At 37.6% G+C, this 18,832-nt stretch overlaps 1 protein-coding gene across 2 annotated transcripts in view; it reads right to left on the bottom strand.

The window, feature by feature from the left end:
* The window catches only part of grik2 (glutamate receptor, ionotropic, kainate 2), a 161,547-nt gene that overhangs the window by 23,315 nt on the left and 119,400 nt on the right, over positions 1-18,832 (bottom strand). For both annotated transcript variants that reach the window (XM_017479112.3, XM_017479123.3), the window contains exons 13-14: positions 18,690-18,808; positions 13,288-13,505 (exon numbers count right to left, since the gene is read on the bottom strand). In XM_017479112.3, coding sequence (XP_017334601.1) covers positions 13,288-13,505; positions 18,690-18,808 — 337 coding nt within the window. The remainder of the gene's footprint in view (positions 1-13,287; positions 13,506-18,689; positions 18,809-18,832) is intronic.

The raw sequence follows: 18,832 nt of genomic DNA, 5'->3' as shown, positions 1-18,832 counted from the left end.
GTGTGTTGCAGTCATCAGATTTGAAATGAGTGTATATTTTCAAAAGTAAATTAAATTCACAATGTAAAACATCACATAATGTGTTAATAATGTGCTTTCAATATAATACAGGGTGAATTGAATTTTCAAAGGTCTCTTTTTGTTTGTTTTTTTGCATTTTCTATAGTATCCCAACTTTTTTGGAATTGAGGTTGTATATTTATTTAAATATTTATGCCACTTTCAGTAGTTTTCAATTGTTCAATATGTGTTATGGTAAATTAAGTCTACTTTCTGTAAGGCAATCATACTACATTCAGTTGCCAAGTCGCTCATTTCAAAACCCAAACTCCATTTCCCAGAACTCTCAGCCAGCCAAAGACTACAAAACCCATCACATGACTAATCACAACCGCCCCCACCCCCCACCCCCTTTAAATAACATAGTCAAATTTGTCTTTCAGTTTTGTGGCTTGCCAGAGATGTTACTAAGGTTTCTTCAGTCAGTATGTAATTGTAATGCTATTGCAGTGTTCTTTGGGTTGTTTAGTTTTCTATTCCGGCCTCATTTTGATCTCTTGATTCTCTTCCTGTTTACTGTTGTGGATTTCTGCTTTGCCCCTTTGGTTTGTCTGCCTTGATGTACTCCATAAATTCTTCCCTGTGTTTGCATTTGAATATGTGCTTGACGTCCAAAAAGGTATACTGAAAAAGGTCAACTTAGTTTGTCAATAATAAATATAGATATTTCCTGCAAAAAAATTCCTGGAAAAAAAATGTAATATGCCAGGTAATGTTGTCTTGTACTTCAGCAAATTAAACTGCTGTTTAGAACACAAGTTTTATTCTCCCTCAGAAACCATACTACAGGCATTTGAAACCTAATTAAGTCACATCTTCAAGGTCTCTCCTGCCATTATTGTGTGTAATGACTTCTTGTGGTGGTTCGATATTTTAGATCAACTGGGTGATTTTCCGAGTGCCTATCAGAATCTTTTGGAGTCACCCTTGACAAATCAGCCGATTGAGCATGCAGAATATAGAGTGCTGATAAGGCAGAAACACCAGACTGAGGTAGGGTGAGAGAAAGTGTGTAAGAGAGAAAACAGTACAGAGAAATTTACCTCCAACACCAATCTTGCACAATTGGCCAACAGTTAGATTTTCAGAACTTGAGACAGTCTCAATTTATCTCAGCATGGCAGACAACAGAAGAAAATCTAAAACATTACAACAAACACCTATATATTCCAAATGTAATCTGGGAAATTGGCAACTTCTAATTACATACAATTACTTAAGGGTGTAGTTTTCCATGCTAATAAGTTTAAGACAAAAGTAAAGGTTTATTTTTTTTTGCTCGCCTAATTCGGAAGAGGATCATGCAAAGCTTGATGTCTTAATAGTTCCTTCTGCTGGTGATGTGACCCTGTGTTGGTGGGTAAAATTGACCCGCCCTAAAACAAGTGATTTGATCTAACACTCTTGTAGCATAGTTAGAATGTGAGCATGTGATAATTGTGTTATGTGTCTGTTTCTCCCTCAAACAAACCCACGAACACAAAAGCTTGAAGATTCTATTCAATCTGTTCTGTTCCTATTCTCAACCCTGCCCTGACTTCCCCCACACTGTCAGACATTTAGCTTTTTTTTGTTCATCAGATTGGCTCATTTTTACCTACAATATTTTTCCTGAACATAACAGCAGACTGAGATTTTAATATCAATTCAGTGTATTTTGCATAAATAGAATGTTAGCTTGTAACACTAGCTTCAATACTAACAAATTTAACCACAAGCAAAATCACTTGGAAATGGTGATTTTATCGCTTTCTGGCAACAGACAAACGTTCACTTTATGATTGGGAGCTCTTTGAGTGGGAAGGATGGCATTAATCTCTCATCTAACAATCCCATGTATCAAATTTATACATTTGCATTCATGTACACTTGCCAACCAATGGGTACACCTGCACTTACAATCAGCCAATTGTGTGGCAGCAGCACAATGCATAAAATCATGCAGATACAGGTCAAGACCTTCAGTTAATGTGCTCACCAAACATCAGTATGGGGTAAAACTGTGACTTTGCTCTAAAAAAGCTCTGTGTACACCTGCATGTATTTAAGTGCATGGTAAGTGTATAAAAAAGAGACAAGTTAGCATCTCCTCCATGCATGTTTAATAATTCTGTGAGCTCACCATTTCTCTTTGGAGGAATGTGCTAGGCTTCACTCTCTCTGTGGAAACATACTAGGGATATAAGTGAATATGAATACATTGCTTTGAATGAACAGATTTGTTCAGATATGAATACAGATAAGAATGAAGTCCACTGTCAACTTTTCACGGAGCATTTTATTGAGACTAGAGTTGTGCACTTGGACTAGGATCCAGCAGGACTCCAAAAAGTGATTTTTTTTTCTGCCTTTCCCCCTTTTCATGCAGGTACTGTGCAGTATGTTTACATCACTTCATTCATCCTTAGTACCTGTCTGGTCAGGGTCTTGGTGGTTTAAATCAGGTTACTAATTCATTCAGATTTTGGGAAATAGAACCAACTAAATTTGTTTTTTAAAAAACATTGCTGGCATGTACAAACTGAGCAAATTAGTTTTATTTATTTATTTATTTATTTATTTATTTAAATACATAAATAAACAGTTACATGAAAATTTCTAGTTAAGGCCAATTATAAACTGTTTGAGCCAGAATTCACAGACCATGCTGACAGTGCTGGCATTTCTACTTCTGTTTTCCCCAAGTGTTTTCCACTGATTCATACTGGTATGGTTCATTAAAAAAGACAAAAAAAACCCTCTGCTTTAAGCCATGTCCACTTAAATCTAAATACAGAAACAGATGCAGATAGTGCCATTGTGTTCCTCCCAATACACACACAGATGCATAACAAAAGAATATCAAAATCTAAGTTACTTTTAATATTAAAAGAACATCCTCTTATTGATTCTTATGAAAAACAATAAAAGTATTTTGTTACATGCAGCAAATTTTGCTTGGAGCATTTTTTATGATAATTTCATATCAATCATTAATAAGATTTTATTTCTGTTTGTTATAGAGTTACCTGAAGATCTCCAACAACACACAGGGCTGAAGACACTTCAAGAATCCCCATGATATGAGATGATAAACATTCATTTCTCTATCTCTCACGTCTCTAATAACCAACTCCATCTTATTCATTATCATTCTACTTAGTGTTCTCTCTCTAACACAGTCAAATTTTCATGTTTGATGCAGATTTATTTCATCTGAGCTCCGAGTGTGAGGTCTGATTATAAGTGATTTCTCTAATCTTTTGATCATGTTCAAGTGGCCACAGATTGGCACTGTTCATACTTCCATATCAGATCTGAGGCTTTGATTAATTTGATACGCACCACAATCAGAGATGTAACATTCAGAAAACAATGGTGTCTACCACATTCCAATGAGACGACTATCAAGCACAAGCTAGAGATGACAGGAAGTGAAGTCTGCATCAGTAGTGGAATTAAATAAAGATTTTAAAAAATGAGCATTAAAAAAATGCAACAAACTATGAAGGCTGGCCTAGATTAATCAGTTTCAGGAATATACCCTGAATGCAGGGTAGCCAAGGTCTCAGTTTATATGCCAAATTGGGCTTGTTTTGGAACAAGTTTGTGGGCAGAAAAGGCAAAGTTTTGGGTGGAGGTTTTCTATGCTGGTTTAAAAATATTACATGGCCACCAATCTCTTGTTTCAAAGCAAATAATCAAAATTAAATTTAATCAATTTCTGTAAATCTGTAATGGTAAACAAATGGAAAATGTAAGTGGAGACAGTGTATCTACAATGCACAGAACATTTTCTGTTGTAAGCTATATTGCAAAGATTGGGAGATGGAAAGGGGGATTATGGGTGGTTAATAGTCATAAAAGGTGATAATGAAGCTTTTAGAAGATACTGCACATCAGATATTCATGTGTACAATGGTGAACATGTTTCCCATGAAAAGATTGAGAAATAAAATAGGCTAGTTTCAAGTCTTTTTGTGTGGTTTTCCTGAGTTGTGGCAATCCAGCCTGAATGGAATTGTGCCCTGCGATGGGTTGGCACCCCATCCAGGGTGTCCCCCACCTTTTTCCCGGAGTTCCCTAGGATAGGCTCCAGGCTCCCTGTGATGCTGTATAGGATGAGTTCTGGAAAATGGATGGATAGATGGATGGTGTACAAGATGTCCAGTTACATCTCTTCTACTTAAAATTCAAGTTGAAACTACATGTCCATTAATAATAATAATAATACATGTACATTGAATAAAGTAGCCTAATTAAAATTACACTACACAAAAATACAATTTATTTAAATGCAGCTGTGTAAGTGTTGTATTTCAGCAACATTAAATGATAACTTAAAATACATAGAACTTTTGTTATTTAAAAAAAAAAATCAACAAAATCTTGTTATCTTGTGTTTCTCATACTATACTACCTACGCAATAGGCTTTTTTGCACTGATAGTACTCTTAGTCCCTGACCTAGTGAACCAGTATCAGGATGTAAAGACTTCAAAGCACTTCTGTTAGTCACTCTGTATAAGGGTGTCTGCCAAATGGCATAAATGTACAGTAAATTTACACTAAGCATAATGTCTGGCTGAACTATTCATATGTGTGGCTGCATCTGAAATCGCATACTGTGACAGTACCTACTGCATTCGATTCAGTACCTACTGCTTGGCCATGGATACAGTACATACTGATCAGTATAAGTGGAAAGCATCAATAAAAAAAAATTCTGGCAGTTATTCTGCATCAGTCCCGTTGCATTATGGGATAGCACAGTATTCACAGTGTCCAGTGGTTCCATACTGCATAATCAAGGAATATGTTTTTTGCCTTGTATTCACAGTTGATGTTTACGGTTCTTGTTTTTACAGTCTTAGGGTTTTGTTTTTTTTTGTACTTCACATAATAAATTATCTGCAGTTGTATCCGCCTCCCTCTACAATCCCTGATACTTTATATTTACATGGGTGGACTCTAAGTAAGTTTATTGTCATATGTAATGAAAAGCTTACATACATCCTCCAGACACATTAATTAATTAGTTGAATGTAAATAACCTCAGTTATTCATACAATATCATGACCATCTAGTTGTGTTTGCAATTATTATGAAAACAGAACCCTTCATTCTATAAGGACAATTTTAGCAAAATATAACTTCTTATTGTATTCTTTTTTTCACTACCTGTCATTTTGGTCTACATTTGATTTGAAGACAAAAATGTCACTATACTGCTTTGTGATAGAACAGTATTAGAAAGTCTGTAATTAGCTCCCCAAGCTTTAATTGTGAGACCTGTAAGACCACAACATGCCATTATTTGTCACTGACACCTTGATCTGCATGTGTTCAGTGAGGTAATTAGATGGACTGGGGTGCAGCTATTGGTTACTGCTTTGAGGACATTTCCTCTTGTAAATCCAATATTTTGGGATTGTGATGCTAATGGTAGTGGCAGTGATGAATGGGGACACTAAAGGACAACATGCAGTTATAACCTTTAATCAACAATAAACCATTAGGGCCTCTCAATTTAACTACACAGGCTCTCTTGTGGCTTAGCAGGTGGTTGAGACACTTGAAACCAGCAGAATGCATTCAGTGCTTAAATTAAATAGCATAGGTGAGCCAATTCATGACTAAGTTTGTTCATCATTGCATGGGGAGATATAGTACACGCTTATTACATATTTCTAAGAATTTAAATCAATCTATCTATCTATCTATCTACCTACCTACCTACCTACCTACCTACCTACCTACCGATCTATCTGTCTGTCTACAGAGATATCTACAGAGATCAGAGATGCATTTACAGCCTACTTAGTAACCGTCATGTGTGTTTGTTTTTTCATGGAAGTCAAATAAACTGCTTATAACTGTAGATAAATATTTGTCGTTTAAGCAATGAAAATGTGTGTCTGTCCTTGATTTTGGATATTTTGAGCATTTTAAGCACCCCGACTCCCACCCCCACCCGAGATTTAGCCACCATTTCAGTAACATGTAAATAGTTTTGAATTGCAGCCATTAGTATAATGTGAGAGCATGTAAAATGGTTGCTTTCAGTTTCCACATAATGGATGGTCTTTGCACCCTGAATGATTTACTTGAGTGCAAGTGCATGTCAGTTGGAGAGACAATTGTACCGATAGATTTTCTATTGGGCTTGCTTGGCAAATGAGTTTGCAGTGTGAAATGACGATGTTTGGCTGCTATTTGAGAGTTTTTCTTTAACTGAACTTTGGTTGTAGTTCATAAATACATACATACATACATACATACATATATATATATATATATATATATATATATATATATATATATATATATATATATATATATATATATATATATTGGTGGGATGTAATCAAAAAGAATAGAAGAAAGGCCATAAAATGCAACACGATCAACTTTACTATATGTAACAATGCACATTTGCTAAATATTGGCGATAAGATGTTATCAACAAACAATTTGTCATTAGATTAGATAAGAAAAGCCTCCAGATTTTCTAGTGGATCCATTGTAAGATGCTTGCTTTTGTTATTTTGATTAATTATATGATAATAATTACATAGTGCTGTTAAGTTAAACAGAAGCAGCAACATGTGAACGGAGAATAAATGCTTAATTCAAAGACAGCATTAAAAACACACAATTTAATGGGACAAATGTTTGTACTAGACACATAATAATATTCAGACCCTAAAGCAGTGTGTGTTCACATGAGTGTGACTGTAGTTGTTGTTGCTTTAGCCATATATCCGATGTTTCAGACTGTAACTAGTTTATTCTGGGTGTTGACCTTTAGCTGAGTGGTCTGGCTCATGGTGTATGTAGATAAAACGAAAGGACTGCATCAGGGAAATGTCTGGCCTTATTGACCTGTCTTATCAGATAGGGATAAGATAAGGTGAGAAAGCATCACGGAATAAAAACAAAGGGATGGAACAATGGTGAAGATGTCTGTAATACAGGACTTATGAGGATATATCAGAGCACCATAAATAGGGTTTATTGTTAAAATATACAAAGGAACACAGGAAAACTGGCCAACCTGAGTATTCATATAGTCACAATATATTGTTACAGAATGAATATATGACCTGCCCACATAATGCTATCTCTTAACCTGTGATTTCTTGCACATTAAATCTCTATTTAAATGCATTGCTTCTGGAGCATTTTGTCATATTAGTTATACAGTGGCTGACTCACAGAGCAGGCTCTATTCTCAGACCCTTTCCTTCCCCTGTGGCTATAGCTGCTCTCCATGCCTGCTGGCCAGATTGCATCAGTGGCAGTGATTCAGCTCCACTCTCTATCACAGCTTATAAACTCAGTGCTGAGCACTACCAGTCCTACAGGGATCCACCTCATGGGCCACAGCAAAATAAGGTGCACTGAAGCCTGATAAGGAGAACACAGCGAGAAAATATGTGAATGTGGAAAATACACAGATGCATCTGCATGAGTGAGTGTGAGAGTGTGAGTGTGAGTGTGTGTGTGTGTGTGTGTGTGTGTGTGTGTGTGTGTGTGTGTGTGTGCACGGTAAGTGAGTATGAGAGAGCAAAGAGGTTTTATCTGATTGTGTGAAATCCTCTGCAACAAATTAGTGAAATGTTGACAGCAGCAGGAGGAGGGGAGCAAGAGGAGGAGGGATTTCTCCCTCCAGGAGGAGTGTAAGAGAAGGTGCAGCTCCCAAGCAGTAGTAAAGGAGGTGAACATAAGTAAGAGTGTACTGCTGTACTTAGCAGAAAGACTGAAGGACACCTTCCTTCCTTCTTCTTTTTTAATAAATTATAAATACATTTATAATATTATGAAGCATATATACTGTATCTTATATCTAACTAACTTATGCCTAACATGCATAATTAAACATGCATAATTGCTTGAATATATTTACATTTATAATACTTTGTCATAATTCTTTACAGTATATATTCATAACATCATTGCAGACACTATTGTTCTAATGCACTATAACAGCCTCTGGTGTAATATCTGTACAACAAGATTTAAATAATAGTGCATTATACACTACCCGATTATACATACTGAGATTATTAAATACTGAGGGTTTAAATGCTAACTTGGCTTTTTTTTTTTTTTTTTTTTTTTTAAATCACATTAAATTAGAAATATATTTAGATATAAATGTAATATAATTTTATCACCACTTAAAGTAAAATTAAAAAACCAAGACCAAAACTGCATGTTATAATGTGTAATACTACATCAGAGTATGGATTACAGTGCATTACATGGTTATTTCCTATAATGTTATTATGAACAGATATTTTAATGCTTTATATACAAAGAATATACAAAAAAAAAGTTGAGACAAAACACAGAGGAGTGATTTATAAATGTACTTTGATTTGGATTTAAATAAAAACGTATAAAGGTATTTGATGTTTTACCTAATCAACTGCATAAGTTTTTGAAGATTGATGCATGCAACACCTTCCAAAAAAGTTGGGACAGGGGCAATTTAGGACTAACAGAGATGTGACAAGTTGAAATAAGAAGGTGATGTGAAACAGGTGAGGCAATTGTCTAATCATAGTATATAAGGAGTCTCCAAAAAGGCCTAGCCGTTAAAGAGCAAGGATGGGTTGAGGCTCGCTAATCTGCCAACAGACACAACAGCGAATAATCCAACACTTTGACAACAACATTCCAAAAAGACAAATTGGTAGGTTTTGGGAATTTCACCTTCTACAGTGCACAATATAATTAAAAGATTCAAGGAATCTGGTCAAATCTCAGTGCGTAAAGGTCAAGGTCTAAAACCACTTCTGAATGTGTGTGATCTCCGGTCCCTCAGATGTCACTGTCTTAAAAGCCGTCATGAGTCTGTAATGGATATCCTGACATGGGCTCAAGAATACTTTGGAAAACCTTTGTCAATAAACATCATTTGCAGCTGCATCCACAGATACAAGTTAACACTTTACTATGCAAAGCAGAAGTCATACATCAACATTGTCCAGAAGCACCGCTGACTTCTCTGAGCTCTTTCTCATCTGTGATGGACAGTAGCACAGTGGAATCGTGTTTTGTGGTCCGACGAGTCAACATTTCAAATAGTTTTTGGACAAAACAGTCGGACCATCCAAGCTGTTATCAGCATCAGGTCCAAAAGTCAGCATCTGTCATGGTATGGGGGTGTGTCAGTGCCCATGGCATGGGTAACTTCCACATCTGTGAGGTCACAATTAAAGCAGAAAATATGTACACATTTTGGAGCAACATACGCTGCCATTTAGAGCAGGACAATACCAAACCACATTCTGCCCGGATTACAAGCGCATGGTTGCATAAGCAGAGAGTGCAGGTGCTAGCATGGCCCGCCCGCAGTCCTGACCTGTGTCTGATTAAGAATGTGTGGCACATTATGAAGTGCAAAATAAGGCAATGAACGCATTGTACAGCACAGCTGAAGTAATGCATAATGGATGAATCAGGGAAATTTCCACTTGCTAAATTTAACCAACTGGTGTCTTCAGTGCTCAAACGCTTAAGTGTTATTAAAAGAAAAGGTGATGTTACACAGAGGTAAACAGTCAACTGTCCGCACTTTTTTGGAGTGTGTTGCAGTCATTAGATTTGAAATGAGTGTATATTTTCAAAAAATAAATTAAGTCACAAAGTAAAACATCACATAATGTGTTAATAATGTGCTTTCAATATAGTACAGGGTGAATTGAATTTTCAAATGACTCTTTTTTCGGAATTGGACTTGTAACATAACAATATGGCAGGCATTATAAAATATTGTGTAGCTATAGTATATAACATGCTTATGTTCTTATATCAGCCGATATCACCAAAAAATGGGGTATCAGATATCGGAGAAATATTGGAGTTGGATTTTTAAAAAGACATTTATTTTTGGAACTCTTTACATACAGTATAAACAGACTTTTTCTGTTTTTTTCTTTTGGGAGGATTGATTTTATTATATTTACACTTTATGCTTTGGTACATACTTTTTAATATATTACATTTACAATGTAAGTGTTTTTTTTTGTTTGGAAAAAGTGTTTCAGTTAAAAAAAACAATTACATTTTTTTAAAAACTTAGTAGTTTTTAAAGAATCATCTCTACTAATTACATATACCTAGCTGATAGAGTGTCTTGGTATGAAAGACATGTACAGTAGTTTATCATGCCAATGCCTCACTATTATTTGAAGTCAGACTGCCTTGTCTTCTTTAGTAGAACAGTAAACAGCAAAGATGATTTGAAATGTGCAAGACATTTGTATAGATTTTTTTTTTTTTTACCCTTTCAATAGAGGAACCACAGCAATCAGAAAGAAGGTCTATTTATTTCACTTCTCTGTGACTAAACAATGAGGAACCCAAGGCACACACTTGTCAGAACCATTGAATAGAATAAGCAAAATGAGTGTAATAATCAGGGCCTATCACAGTAGGAATTTCTCTCATCTGTTGGCATAAGACCTTTCCTCCCGCAGTAGCCACCCAATGACATCTCACAAGCCAGATCCAATAATAGTACGCCAGAGATTCTTCACCTGAATAATTTATTGTTTATGGATGGGAAGTTCAAACCGGCTGGTGTGTGTAGGTTGGGTTGGTGGGGTGGAGGGCTGTGTGTGTGTGTGTGTGTGTGTGTGGCACCTTATTTACAGTTTCACAGTATATCCCATGCTGACATTTACATAATCAGGTATCATTAATTGTCTGTTTTCGTTGAGTAAATCTAACACAGTAATTACATAAACTGGAGGGATTTCTGTTGTTGTTCCATTCTATATGTAAGTGCATTCATTTTGTTTAGGCCTAAAAGTTATTTTTACTCATGGGAGCACTGACTGGCTGTACATCAACATTGCAATATGTTCACTCAATACGCTCAGCTCACTTTACTGGTTTATTAGTCAGTTCATCCAGCTGTCAATCAGACTCACAGACTATCAATGCATAAATGAATCAGCACCTGCAAACATGGACATGCTTAGAAATAAAGCTCTCATCACATTTACTGCCCCTGTGTCAATAAGTGCTACAGTATGGCTATATTTCAGCCAGGTTATCATGACCAGGTTAAAGTGGGAATGCAAGTTTCTAGCAACTGAGATGAATTTCATCAGACATAGCCTATACTGCATGTGAAATGTGCCCTTGAAATTATGCCTTTCCTGTTTTATGAAAGTATTCGAATATCATGCCATGGCAAAATGTCTTCTGCAGTGTTTGATGGCTGCAGCATTCTTTTTTATATGCACATGAACCTTAAAGTCACTCAATTTTTGCAGAGAGTAAAGGAGAGTGGGATAGGGAAGGACACAAGACCTTGCAGATAGGAAAGATTTCCCTGCTGGCATAGAGCTGGCCATGTGTTCCATCTCTCTCTCCTTCAGCGAATGTGAGTCGGTAATGAGTAATCTCAAACCCGCAGCAGGCATGATTTCCAAGCAGCAGTCTGTCTTCTAAAATACTGCCATTGTAATAATCATTTATGCATAGCAGCAAACATTTCACATGATTGTGGGAGTATATCCAAGTCTAGCATGCTGCCCACAGACAGAACTTAACACTGTACTGACCTGAAAAGCATACTGCATTATTCTTGGTGACAGACCTTAGTGATAAAAAATCCTGCCTATAATTAGCTTAGATAACATATAAGTCTTTTGTATTCTTATATTTCTATCCATTGTCAGGGTTATTTTTTCTGAGTTCTGAGCACTGATTTACTGAATAAACTAATCTACAGATTTACAGTATTTATACATTGTGTAGAAGCATATTAAATGGTCATACTCAAAATTAAATTCCAGTGTATACGATTATTTAACTATAGTGTATTTTAGTCTTTTGCTCCTTAAAACACCACATTCAAAAAATCCAAATGTGTACATACACGGTTATTTCCACACATTTAAGATAAGGCTTGTCACCACTCCAACATCACTCCCATAATTCACTCTATGTTAACCTGGGTGTCTCTGAGACCTGAACTTGCCATGGCTACTGAGAACATTTAATGCACACACAACCCATCCATCCATCCTCCAATCCATCATTTTCTGTACTGCTTATCCTACACAGGGTCACAGGGAGCCTGGAGCCTATCCCAGGGAACTCAGGCACAAGGGGGGAGACACCCTGGAGGGTGTGCCAACCAATCGCAGGGCACAATCACTACAGACAATTTAGAGATGCCTACAACGCATGCCTTTGGAAGCCAACAACACAAATCTTTGGACTGGGCGAGGAAACCGGATTACCCAGATGAAACCGCCGATGCATGGATAGACATGCAAGCGCCGCACACACAGGGTAGAGGCAGGAATCAAAGCCCCAACCCCGAAGGTACAAGGCGAATGTGTTAACCACTAAGCCACTGTGCCCCATGCCAAACTATTTTTACATATTGTTTCCTCCTAATTTGCATGTGATGTAATTAACACAATTATTCTCTGTAAGTCACATAGAGCCTGTTATTTGACCATGCAATTTATCCTATTGCACAAGCAAATTTTTAATCTTATTAAATCAGGCCCACAATCATTCATTCACTTTCAGTACGTGCTTTATCCTGATCAGGACCTATCCCAACAACACTGGCATGAGGCAGGAATACATTTTAGATGAGAAGCCAGACCACTGCAGGACATCATGAACACGCATTCATTCACTCCTAGGGGCAATTTAGAGTTGCCAATACATCTACCAGCATGTTTTTGTGGAGAGTGGGAGGAACGTGGGGTCAGTGGTAGCTCACTGGTTAAGACGTTGGACTACTGATCGGAAGGTCACGAGTTCAACTGCCAAGCTGCCACCGCTCGGCCCTTGAGCAAGGCCCTTAACCCTCAAATGCTCAGTTATATAAATTAGCGAAATATAAGTCGCTCTGGATAAGGGAGTCTGCCCTATTTACATAAATGTAATGTAAGTGAAGCACCCGGAGTAAACCCTCACAGACACAGGGAGCGCATGAACAGAAACTTCACCTGAGCTCTGGAGCTGCACCAGTATGCCACAATCAGACATTTTCTAAATATACTGCAGTTAAAAAAATATCTAGGTATAGGTTAGATAGATATAGATACATACAGTAGATGCATTACACAGAAAAAAAGCCCATTGTACAACAATGTGAGATTTATAAATGCTCCAAATATGTCATAGTATATCTCTACACACAAACCTTTTACTCTTTGGTTGGAAGTTTAACACTTTAAAGAACTCACTTTAAAGTACTTACTTTAAAGAAGGTCATTGTGGAGCCATCCTCCACCACACCATACTCAATTTTGGTCTGTTTGGCCAGGTCATCAGCTGAATCAATGGGAGACTCCATCCTCTCCACTGTGAGGAAAGCGGCCAAGTTAGCCGTGTAGGAGGAGATGATGATGAGGGTGAAAAACCACCAGATACCTCCTACTATCCTGGTGGAAAGGGCTTTGGGCATGAGCTCAGATCCTATTAGAGAGGAGTAGAGAAAGTAGTCAGAGAAGGATCGACATCAGAGTTAGAGATGGTCTGCCCATGCAGAACCAGACATGGTCTTGTCTGAGCACCCTGTTGCAGAGCAGAGTAGAGCTGCAGGGCAAGGATAAATCTGCTAATACACAAAACATCATAGTCTGTGAGAAACAACCATGCTAACTGTGTACTTACTCTGGATTGATCTTTGAACAAAATCAAAAACATGAAAGAAGTTTACTTGTCTTTATCTAACACTGGGTATTCCATTATATACTGAAGTGTCATTCTGGAACTGTGACTATGTTAATATCAAGCTTAAATAAACTGATATTTTCACTCTTTAACTTCTCTTACACAATATTCTCTAAACATTAGCCTCATTGCTTTCTTTAAACTTTCATGCAGGAGAAGTGGGTATATGTGAGAATAGGGTTAGGAAAGGGAAAGAAAGGGATTTTAAAGCTGAAGAGTAGGAAGGGTCAGAGAGCAATTTTTCTCAAGCATTAAGAAGCAACCGTAAGCTTTGGGTCTGTGCATTCAGGAATAGTCATGTACAAGTAATGAACTGTGGGAAAGATGTGCTTCCTGTGAATCAGGGTTGAGCTTTGTCTATGATTCAATCAGGCTCCACACTGACTTTCTCACAGTCTGCCTAGTGACCCATCATTCAAGCCCAGAGTTTGGACATGACAGCGAATCCAGGTCCAGACTTCTGCCCACATAGTTTCTGCATGGTGAATTACACAATTACACAATTATGCTTATAAGCTGTGATCTCACTGTTCCCTAAAGGAAACTGACTAATGATTGTGAGATAACTGGACAAATACTAATAACAATACTACTACTAATATAAATACTAAGTAATAGCCTCTCTGGATTTGTAGAATTTGTGCTGATATAACATTTTCATGTCACTATACATTTGCATCAATTCTCTTTTACTCCTAATTTTGTAATTTTTATCTTAACCTAAATAAAAACAAATGAAAGCTAATTATAGAAGCATCTATCTATTTTTTAAGTGATACATACAGTGTTGTGAAAAAGTATTTGCCAGATCCTGATTTCTTCTGTTTTTTTTATACTCATACTAAATTCAGAAATTAAAACAAAATCTAAGATAAAACAAAGGCAACCTAAGTAAACACAAAATACACTTTTTAAATGATAGTTATTCACTGAAGCAAAAACGTTTTCCAATACCAATTGGGACTATGTGAAAGTGTGTTTGGCCAGAGCCATATCACCCTGTAGCTCTCACCTGGTTTCCCACTGAAGCTAAGCAGGGTTGGGCCTAGCCAGTAGCTGGATAGGAGACCTCCTAGGGAAAACTAAGTTTGCAACTGAAAGTGGTATTAGTGAGGCCAGCAGGTGGTGCTCACCCTGTAGTTTGTGTGGGTCCTTATATCCCAGTATATTGATGGGTCTCTATGCTGTAAAAACAGCACTGGCTTTTTCATCTTTCAGATGAGGCGTTAAACTGAGTTCCTGAATCTCTGTGGTCATTAAAAGTTCCAGAAATTACCCCATTGACCCTTATCTATCATGGCCCCTAATAATCTCCATCCCTGAATTGGCTACATCAATCTCCTTTCCACCAATAGCTGGTGTGTGGTGGACATTCTGGTGCATTATGGCTGCCATCGCATCATCCAGGTGGATGCTTCACACTGGTGGTGGTTTGAGGAGATTTCCCCCCATACAGTGTAAAACACTTTGAGTGCCTAGAAAAGCGCTATATAAATCTAAGGAATTATTATTTTCCCCCATAGTTACTAATTCCCTAAATCTATGAAACTGCATTCATAATGGAGTTTAGCTGGATTAGACGCAACCAGGCCTGATTACTGCAAACCCTGTTCAATCAAATCAACACTTAAATAGAACTTTTTCAACAGCATGGAGTTGGTTAAAAGGTCTTACCCAGTAACACACTATGCCAAAGTTGAAAGAAGAAAAACTCAACAAAGTACTGAACCTTCCCAAGTGGCCAACCTTCCAAAATTCCTCCAAGAGCCCAGCAACAACTCCTACATTTACATTTACATTTATTCACTTAGCAGACGCTTTTATCCGAAGCGACTTACAAATGAGAAAGATACAAGCAAAAACACAAATACCTAAAAAACTCCTCCAGCAAGTCACAAAAGAGCCAAGGACAACATCAAAGGATGTACAGGCCTTCCTTGGATAAATAAAGGTCACTGTTCATGATCCACTATAAGAAAGACACGGCAAAAATGGCATCCATGGAAGCGGGGTGAGGTGAAAACCACTGCTAACCCAGAAGAACATTAAGCCTCATCTGAATTTTGCCAAAACACACCTTGATGATCCTCAAACCTTTTGGGAGAGTGTTCAATTGATTGGTGAGTCGAAAGTGGAACTGTTTGGAACATCATACCTACAGTCAAGCATGGTGGTGGAAGTGTGATGTCGTGGGGATGCTTTGCTGCTTCAGGGCCTGGGCAACTTGCAAAAATTGAGGGAAACATGAATTCTGCTCTCTACCAGAAAATCCTAAAGGAGAATGTCCGATCTTCAGTCCATAAATTGAAACTCAAATGCAACTGGATTATGCAGCAAGACAATGATCCAAAGCATAGGAGTAAGTCCTAGTCCTAGAAGTAAGTGAAAGTCTGATCTCCTGTTACCTGAAACTTTTGGTTGCAGTTATTGCAGCTAAAGGTGGCAAAACCTAATTTTAAATTTAAGGATGCAATTGGTTTTTCACATTTGTGATACGTGTTGGATAACTTTTTTTTTGCTTCAATAGTAAAAAAAAAAAAATAACTGTATTGGGTGTTTACTCAGGATGCATTTGTTTGATGCTGTATTTTGTTTGATGATCTAAAACTATTTATTATAAGATATACACAAAAACAGAGGAAATCAGCAAATACTTTTTTCACAGCACTGTATTACTCTGAACTGTTTCGGGTGACAGTTCTAGTTCTGTCTGCCTTGTTTTTCAGACTGACCATGGGATTGACTTCACTAGGAAGGACATGTGTAGTTGTGCCTCCAAATTTGGTCAAAATAAAGTACAAGACAGCTGAAGACAGCTGTGTCACGGAACGTCCTTGATGTCAAGACTGCATCCAAAAATGCAACACAGGGGCAGTATTTTGAGGTGTTCATGAAAACCTCAAAATAAATATAATATCATAGTATATGTTATAGATGATTATCAGCACATGCCTGAACTGCTATCCATGCTTTCACTCAGGTCAGTGCACAGTCATACATGATTCAGCATATCATATAATCATCTCTTAAAAGGTGCCCTGCAGTCCACACTGCTTACTGGCAAAATGGCTCAGACAAACAGACAGTTACATAAAAAACAGACAAAAGGTGACACACACAGGGACCCACAGGTCAGAGAAAGGGGTCATGTTATTTTTTTGTCCTTGCCCCACTGGACTTTAGGGGCTTCTCTAATCCTAACAGGCCATAGTCAGCCTGACCTAGAAAAAAAAAACTGGTTGGGGCTGACTGTCATGTACCCAAGGTAACGTCATGTCCAAACACCTCATCCCACAGTTTTCTGGGGGCTTGCAAGCCACGGGCAGGGGAGCCTCTCTACAGTGTAGGGCTACTCACTGAGTATAGAGATGAGCATGCAGAGCAGCACAAAGTGTAAAGCCTAGTCCTTGCTCTGAAGCCTGACACCACATCTTCTGATGCAATACACAAACACACAAATACACACACATGTCCCATAATCCACACATAATGCAATTTTAAATGTTAATAAATGGCCTAATTAAATTATCATTACCATTAAGGTATCTTTGTCACAGCTCATCAAGGTTCTTATTGGTAATCAGGTATTACGATACATCAGAATGTTTCCGGTTTACCTGACATTTCATGATAGTGTTATAAGGAAAGTATAATTCTGTATCATATCACAATTTTTTTTTTAAATCATTGACAATTTACAGCTTGACAATTTGTGCTCTCGCTGTTTCTCATATGCAAGTTTAGAATATCCGCTGCTCAACATACCCTTTCATATGGCAAGCAAAAGCATTACTCTCATGATAAGCACAGTGCTAGTGTTTGTCAATTGGATACATGTCAAAGACAGAAAATATATCATGACTTTAGTATTATAAGGATTAAAAATGAATGGGAGATAGAACCTTATAATAATAAACCTATATGCTGGGGAAATTCTGTAGAAATATGAATGAGTCACTCAGATTCACAAATCAGCCAATCAAATCTGCAATTGAGGTAGTTAGTGACCACACTCAAAATTCATAGCTTTGCTAGCAGGTCTGCTTATAAACAGAAATAAGTGTGCATTTCTCTCTAGCTATGTTACATGCTTGATGATTTAACTACTAGCTAAGAAAGACTTCACTGAAAATATATAGGAAGATGAGTGATTGTTGCCTCCCATGTCTGAAGCCCTTTATAATGTCTATTTGTTGCTACAAATGCAACACATACCTATGCTATAGCTTCTCTACATGCAGTAAACACTAGATGCTGCATATAACATAACTAAAGTCTCAAAGGATCATGAGAAAGGAATACAGAGTTTCCTTTCTGTTCTCTGTTCCAGTCACCAAATGGAGTGCGAATGCACACCATGCTGCTTGGCCATAGAACCCATTACTCTTTTATGATCTAGAATTTTACATTTCCCTAGTAAACAGATATTATACTCTATAATAAAACAAAAGGATGTGCAGTTTGTTTGTAAAGTAATAGCAAAACAAAATCACCATATTTACTTTTAGATCAGAAACATTTTATTCCTTTTTCAATCTCACATTATGGCATTTGGTAATGGAAAAGATGTGGCATCAGGCTTTAGTCAGAAGAAACACAACCACAGTTTCAGGCTAAACCACAGAGTGCTGTCTCTTGCTCTCCAGCAAACTATGGCACCGCTGTTAGACTTACCTGCTCAGGACCTTAGGAAATAGTGATAATGAGAGGAAATCATGCATAAAGTAGATGCACCTAGCCTCTCTATCCACATCCACTTCTTCTAGTTCACACAACCATCCCTCCATACCATGGACCAGCAACCAGTCTGCATCTAGCTACATGCACAGAGGCACCCATGCAGGGTTATGGGCCTGACAAGAGCAATTTGGACCCCCAGCAAAAGAGTGGGACATGTGCTTAGGGTGGGCAGGCAGAGGCGTCTACCTTGTTGCATGAGAGCTCCAACTCCGAACCAGAAACTATTTAGCAGGGTGAAATTGTTTTCCACCACGTCCGAGTCGGGGTTGCATGGGTGGGGGTTATACCATTCGTAGGGGCTAAACCTGTGGCAATCAACAGAGAACACA

The sequence above is a fragment of the Ictalurus punctatus genome, chromosome 1 (genome assembly GCF_001660625.3).
Source record: "Ictalurus punctatus breed USDA103 chromosome 1, Coco_2.0, whole genome shotgun sequence".
Lineage (NCBI taxonomy): Eukaryota > Metazoa > Chordata > Actinopteri > Siluriformes > Ictaluridae > Ictalurus > Ictalurus punctatus.
This window is presented reverse-complemented; position numbering and strand designations above follow the sequence as displayed.